At 28.9% G+C, this 8,236-nt stretch overlaps 1 protein-coding gene across 1 annotated transcript; it reads left to right on the forward strand.

The window, feature by feature from the left end:
- Positions 1-5,075: 5,075 nt before the first annotated feature.
- On the forward strand, positions 5,076-6,920 carry LOC136232387 (NAC domain-containing protein 100). Its single transcript, XM_066021514.1, has 3 exons — positions 5,076-5,434; positions 5,511-5,788; positions 5,949-6,920. The coding sequence occupies exons 1-3, from the start codon at positions 5,248-5,250 to the stop codon at positions 6,567-6,569; spliced, it is 1,086 nt and encodes a 361-aa protein (XP_065877586.1). The 5' UTR covers positions 5,076-5,247; the 3' UTR covers positions 6,570-6,920.
- The last annotated feature ends 1,316 nt before the right edge of the window (positions 6,921-8,236 follow it).

Genomic DNA, 8,236 nt, shown 5'->3' on the forward strand with positions numbered 1-8,236 from the left:
TTTCTTTTCTTTTTTAGCTTTCTTCTTTTAAGAGTTCTTCATACTATGAGACTTTAGCAGCTAGTTCATAGAAATCTCTGAACTCCATTCCTTGAAATTTCTTTCTCAACTTTATGTCTAGCCTGCGTTGAACCATTATGACGAACTATTTCTCTGGTAGGAACACTCTACATATGCTCTTCATACGTTTAAAGCGAGCAATGTAGTTATCAGCTCTTTCACCATTTTTTTATGACATTCTAGATAGCTCAGCCACACATATCCTTGCAACTGCCCTTTCTCCATGTTCTCTCACTTTCTAGAACTATTTCACTTTCACATAACTGCTTCCATGTACTGCTGCTACTTGATTCAAGAACTACCTTCTACCACTTTGAAAACTCAAATCACTCCATAAACTTCCAACTAACTGCATCTAATCTACTTTCCTTCAAATTCTCAACTAATTAATTTTAATTATAATAAATTTATGATTAATTAATTAATTAACCATAAACCTATTAAAAATTTAAAATTAATCAAAACTGCTACATCATCTTTAATAACTCCAATTATTTATTTAGACCTAAATTTACTTATAATTATAAATTTCTCTAATTATATATGGGTGTAATAGAGTTATATAAAAGTAAGTCCATATATTTAAATTTTTTATTAACTAAAAATAAAATTAATCTTATTTAGAAAGATTATAGGTAAAATTATACAATTTTGTACATTAAAAAAAATTTACACTTCTTTAAAAAGCGATGAAATTAAATTTGAAAATTATTCCTTGATAAATAAATATTACGTAAACCATAAAATTTCTTTTTTTAAAAAAGAGTACACCACTAAATTGATATTTAACTTGATTTTGAACTTTATTATCTAATTTAAAAGCATTCATCCCTATTTGAAGAATTATTATTACAAAATTCAAGTGAATTTCAACAAAACACTTCGAATGAATTAATTATTGCGTAATTAGTTACACATATACATTCTATAAATTTGTAATAATATCATATTATTCATATAGGATCTAAACTTTGTACTAATACAATTTTATTTTTCTAGAAATTCAAATATCAAGACAAGAGTAAGCTAATTCAGTTATAAGTACATTTCGTTGTTGTTTGGCACCCAAAGTTTAGGCGAAGAATAAAACTATGGGCGCCAAGGGCAGAATTTTTTTTCTTTTCTAGAAATTCATATATCCCACTTTCGCATAACTACTTCCATTTACTGCGGCTACTTGATCCAAAAACTACCTTCTGCCACTTTGAAAACTCAAATCACTTTCAGAACTCCGTGAACTCCAAATAACTGCATCAAATCCACTTTCCTTCAAATTCTCAAGTAATTAATTTTAATTATAATAAATTTATGATTAATTAATTAACAATAAACCTATTAAAAATTTAAAATTAATCAAAACCGCCACATCATCTTTAATAACTCCAATTATTTATTTATGCCTAAATTTGCTTATAATTATAAATTTGGTCCTAAATAAATACGGGTGTAACAGAGTCAAATAAAAGTAAACCAATATATTTAAATTTTCCATTCAGTAAAAATAAAATTAATCTTATTTAGAAACGTTATAAGTAAAATTATATAATTTTTTACATTAAAAACAAATCTACACTTCTTTAAAAAACGATAAAATCAAATTTGGATATTATTTCTTGATTAATAAATTTTACGTAAACCTTTAAATTTCTTTTTCAAAAAAAATTACATCATTAAATTAATACTTAACTTGATTTTGAACTTTATTATCTGATTTAAAAGCAAAATTCATCCCATTTGAAGAATTCTTCTTACAAACTGAGTGAATTAATTATTGTGTAATTAGTTACACATGTACATTCCATAAATTTGCAATAATATCATTATTCATATAAAATATAAACTTTGTACTACTAAAATTTTATTTTTTTTAGAAATTTATATATCAAGACAAGACTAAGCTAATCCAGCTATATATAGGTACATTTTGATGTTCTTTGACACCCAAAATTTTGACGAAGAATAAAACTATGGGCGCCAAGGGAAGAATTTTTTTTCTTATAGAAATTCATATATCCCACTTTCACATAACTCTTTCCATGTATTGCTGCTACTTGATTTAAGAACCACCTTCTACCACTTTGAAAACTCAAATCACGTTTAGAATTCCATGAACTTCCAACTAACTGCATCTAATCCACTTTCCTTCAAATTATCAACTAATTATTTAATTATAATAAAATTATGATTAATTAATTAATTAACCATAAACCTATTAAAAAAATTAAAATTAATCAAAAGTGTCATGCCATCTCTAATAACTCCAGTTATTTATTTAGGCCTAAGTTTACTTATAATTATAAATTTGGTCCTAAATAAAAATAGGCGTAACAGAGGCAAATAAAAGTAAATTAATATATTTAAATTTTCTATTAGGTAAATATAAAATTAATCTTATTTAGAAACGTTATACGTAAAATTATACAATTTTGTACATTAAAAACAAATCTACACTTCGAGTGAATTTCAACAAACTTCGAATGAATTATTTATTACACAATTAGTTATGCATGTACATTCTATAAACTTGCAATAATATCACATTATTCCTATAGAATGCAAACTTTATACTAATATAGTTTTATTTTCCTAAAAATTCATATATCAGGACAAAACTAAGTTAATCCAGTTACAGGTATATTTCAGTGTTCTTTGGCACCCAAAGTTTAGGTGTAGACAAAACTAAGCTAATCCAGTTATAAGTATATTTCAGCGTTCTTTGGCACCCAAAGTTTAGGTATAGATAAAACTTTGGGTGTCAAGGGGAGAAATTTTTTTTCTTCTAGAAATTCACATATCAAAACAAGGTTAAGCTAATTAAACTATAAATACAATTCTATGGATTTTGACAACACCCATAGTTTTGTTCTTCGTTTGGCACCTAAAACTTTGGACGCCAAAACCATTGAAATATATATACAGTCGGAATCCACATAGGGACAGTGTAGTAATATGTAAGTTTTTCTCATAAATTTCTACGATCTCTTTAATCTTGGACTGAAGATAAAATCAAATTTGGACATTATTCATTGATTAATAAATATTACATAAACTATTAAATTTCTTTTTTTTAAGTACACCACTAATAGGCGCTAAAGCATGAGTGTTTTGTATCCATTGAGCAAAGACGGGTTGTAATTGTATAGCAGTATCTGAAAACATATCTTGAGGTCGCCCTAAAGCGCTTATTTTTTGATCTTCTTGTAGACCCTCAGAGTAATTTTTTGGTTCAATTTTTTCAAATGAACGATTTGAAGACCTATTGGTTCTAACAGCTGATTGCATTGATACTTAACTTGATTTTGAACTTTATTGTCCGATTTAAAAGCCAAATTCATATCCCCATTTGAAGAATTCTTATTACAAACTTCGAGTGAATTTCAACAAAACTTTGAATGAATTTTTTTTTTTTTTTGCGTAATTAGCTATGCATTTACATTATATAAGTTTGTAATAATATCACATTATTCATATAGAATCTAAACATTTTATTTTCCTAGAAAATTCATATAGCAGGACAAAACTAAACTAATCCAGTTATAAGTTTATTTCAGTGTTCTTTGGCGTCAAGTTTAGGTGAAGGATAAAACTTTAGGTGTCAAGGGATGAATTTTTTTTTTCTCTCTAAAAATTCATATATCAAGACAAGGTTAAAGTAATTAAACTATAAATATAATTCAATGGTTTTTGGCCCCAGCCACAGTTTTGTTCTTCGCTTGGTGTCTAAAATTTTGGACACCAAAACTATTGAAATGTACATACAACTGGAATCCACATAGAAACAGTGTAATAATATGTAAGTTTTTTCATAAATTTCTACGTGATTAAGATTCTCTTTAACCCTGGATTGAAACTTATTGTAAAAAAACAATTATTGAACCTACAAAATCTGAATTTCGTAAGACATGACAAAAATTCCAATATGATGCATAATTCCAAGGACAAAATTGTCGAATACTTGAACTCTATTACACCTAACCAACTTAAATGCAATGCAGTCTATTACATGCTCCACCACCTTGTAATAAAATTGAAATCCTAATTAATTAGGGAAGACCGCAAAATATGTATATGGTTTTAAGTGGTAATAAGTTCATTTAATTTTATTCAAAATCCTTACCTTTTCCTATTATCTCTAACTAATTTAAGAAATTTTTTATTATTATGAAGTTTTGTTTGAAACCATTTGCTCAAATCATTTTAAATTTGTATTTTGATAAAAAAAAGTTTCCAAAAACTATATTAATTTACATAATTATTAAAATGTTTTTCATATATATTTGCAATTTGTCCATTTTCAGTGTATTGAGAAATTGCAAGTCACAAGTGTCAGGTTTTGATAGGATTAGCATGAAAAATCTAAACAATAATATCAGTTTCAATCTGTTGTCACTTTTCTTTTTCTGTTTCTTTTTTGTAATTTTTTATTGAAAAAAATAAAACAACAACTTTAGCAAATTTTGATAGCTAGAAATGCCTGCTCATGCGACCTTCTATTATATGTTCACACACAGCTGTTTTCATTTAATCACTTCACAAATTTGTTTTTTTCAGCAAATTCCCAATTTTTCTTTCTAAACATTTAATTTACTTATTAAATCAAATTTTTATCCATTCATTCCTTTCAGAAAATTACACTAATTAATGTTTATTAAAATCGTAATCCAACACTCCTATATGGTAATTAATTTACTTTGTGGTCTGGTCATTATATAATTTAAATTGAATAATTCTGGTATGTAGATGAAACAAGCAATGAAGTTACACCTAAACCTCATTGGACTGTCTTATATTTTTTATTATTAATTATGTCATTAATTTTATTTTATTTTAAATAATAAACCCACAGTAAGAAAAATAATTACAAGATGAGTTGTTTGTGGTCAGTTTTAGGAATAGAAATATGATTAACATAGCATAGCACTAAAAGTTAAAAAAAGGGTAGAGAGAAAACTAAAACAACCTACCCAAATACTAGTTGCCTTATATACCACGTTTCTTCCACACCCAGTATTTAGGGCCTTCTGTTCCTTGATGCTGCTTTTCTCAATCCTCCTTCTTCATTCCATGGCTTCTTTTCCTCACTCTCCTCCTCCTCCTTTTTTAGATTGATTTCATGCTTTTCTGTTATCCCCAATTAACCACTTCACTTTCCAAATTCAAGGTTTTAGGGTTTTAGGTTTTGAAATAATGGAAAACATTTCTGGGTTATTCAAGGAGGATGATCAGATGGATTTACCCCCTGGATTCAGATTCCATCCTACTGATGAAGAGCTTATTTCTCACTATCTTTATAAGAAAGTTCTTGATATCAATTTCACCTCTAGAGCAATTGGGGATGTTGATTTGAACAAGTCTGAACCATGGGAATTGCCCTGTAAGTTGTTTTTTTGTTGCGTTATTTTATGAAGGTTATGTTTTAGAAATACCGATTGTGTTCTGTTTGGTTACAGGGAAAGCGAAAATGGGAGAAAAAGAGTGGTACTTTTTCTGTGTAAGGGACAGAAAGTATCCAACAGGACTTAGAACAAACAGAGCAACTGAAGCTGGTTACTGGAAAGCCACCGGGAAAGATAAAGAGATATACAAAGGAAAATCTTTAGTTGGAATGAAAAAGACACTTGTTTTCTACAAAGGTAGAGCTCCCAAAGGAGAGAAAACTAATTGGGTTATGCATGAATACAGATTGGAGGGTAAATTCTCCATCCACAATCTCCCCAAAACTGCTAAGGTACAATCCAATTTCAATTCACTCTGTTTCCGTACCTAAATATAAATCCCCGTCGCAACTCCGTTGAAACTGGGACTAATTTGAATTGGCGGCGAAATATTCTGTCGCGAACTTTAATTCCGGTACCGGACTAATGGATTTGGTTCTTGTGTTTTTGCAGAATGAATGGGTGATTTGCAGGGTTTTTCAAAAGAGTTCCGGTGGGAAGAAAACGCACATATCAGGACTGATGAGATTAGGTTCATTTGGGAATGATTTGGGAGCTTCTTCTGCTTTACCTCCATTAATGGATTCATCGCCTTATAATGGCAAAATTAACAAGCCACAGCCAGTAGCCGAATCGGCTTACGTGCCCTGCTTCTCCAATTCCATTGATGTAATTCAGAGGAACCACGAATCCATCTCCATGGATTCCTTCAACAATCATCTTTTTCCTCCCTCTTACAATCCAACTGATAATTTCCCTAGATTTCCATTACCAAATTCATTCTACTCAGCTCAGTCTTTCCCATTACCATCAAATCTTCAATCGGGATTAATGCAAGATCACTCAATTTTAAGAGCTTTGTTTGAGAATCAAGGATCAAGCATGAAAACAGAGAGGGAGATGCTCAGTGCATCACAAGAAACAGGGTTGAGTAATAATGATATGAACACTGAGATTTCGTCTGTAATTTCAAATCTTGAAATGGGTAGTAGAAGGCCGTTTGATGATCAAGAAGGTCCTTCTACTTCAGCTGGACCCGGACCAGTGGACCTTGATTGCCTTTGGAATTATTGATAATTAAAATAACAGACTCATCATCTTTCGTCAGCACTCAGAAAGCGACATTCTAGTAGAAAAACAGAAAAAAAAAAAAGCTTCAATTTCTTTCTAGTATTATTTTGAAAAATATCGATTTGCCTGTGTATAGATTTGTTCAATGCAATTACAACTAAAGCATATTATTACTGTGAAATTTTACAATTACTTTGAGAAATTTAGTCTTTATTTTAGTATGAGAAATTATATTATTCCGATGCACAGATGATGTGGTGTGTCACAGAAAACGTGTAAACATTCTAATTTCTTTTGTTGTAATTGGGGCATAATTATAATTATTATGAAATAGATTGGATTTCGAGTTTGTCATATATGAGGATTAGTTGGTGGCTAACTTATCCTAATTTGTTACTAAATTTTAACTTAATTGATTAAATTAATGTATGCATATGTCATTGAGATCATGAGTTACAATAGGAGATTCTTTTTATGCTTTAATTTTGGATTTTTATATGAAACTGGTGGGGCCTAATTGCAATTGGTAATTTCTTATCCTTTGTAGGGACTACAATGAATATCTCATGCCTAATTCTTAATATATAAATATATATTCTATTCTATTCTGTACGTATACTTCTACATTTTTTTCTACGGTGCCCATAACTCCTGACCATTGAAAGAGAAAAAGGAACAATTTCATTCCTGAAATCAGTTAACATGATTAATTTATTCCAAAATATTAATTTCATCTTTTAATTTCATATTTATGATTAAATCGGCATAGAATAACAAATTTGATTATAAATATTTGGGATAAAATCTAAATTTTCCGCTTTCGTGTTTGGTAAAATATAAATTTATCTTTAACATACAAAATAATGCGCTTTTACTTCTAACGTTGCCAAGAAAAATCAATTTTATCTACAACTAACAAAATATTTGAGCAGTTTGATTTGATAATTATTTGACTGCTACATTGGATCTTCTAAGTAAGTTTATTGATAAATTGAAACAACTTCGTGTATTTTAATAGATTTTTTATAACTATTTTAATCACATAGTAAATATTTTAGATAATTTTTTATAATTAATTGAGTCGGGTTTCGGGCTAAGCTCGGGCCTAAAATATGAATCCCAAACCCGTCCGTCCAAGTTCATCTCAATTAAAATGTCACACCAACGTTTCTTAATAAAGAAATAGTACATACAACACAATACTTAATAAGTTTGGAAAAATTCTAATAAACTAATTGTCTATCGAAACATCAAATCCAAAATAAATTACAACATAACAATAAAAAAAATAGCTATCTATAAATCGAAAGCACCAATATATATAATCTCATAAAAAATATAATTAATTTATATATATATATATAGGAGATGACTCTTGTGAGAACCCTTTCTTAGATGAGAACACTTTCTTAGGTGAGAACCACTAAAACTACGTAGTTTTGAGTCTAAAAATTAAAAAAAAAAGCTGCTACCATGGGGGGTTCAAACCTTGGACCCTTTGTTTACACTCTATAATACTTACCACTGAGCTAATTACTTTTCTTATATGTTATGTCGCGCGCTGATTAATATATCACTGCACTTCTAACTCCTATTGTTTAATATTTGACGCATGCACTTATTAATATCGATTAAATGTGCATTATAATGAATTATTAATAGAAAAAAAA

Source organism: Euphorbia lathyris, chromosome 1 (genome assembly GCF_963576675.1).
Source record: "Euphorbia lathyris chromosome 1, ddEupLath1.1, whole genome shotgun sequence".
Taxonomy (NCBI): Eukaryota; Viridiplantae; Streptophyta; class Magnoliopsida; order Malpighiales; family Euphorbiaceae; genus Euphorbia; species Euphorbia lathyris.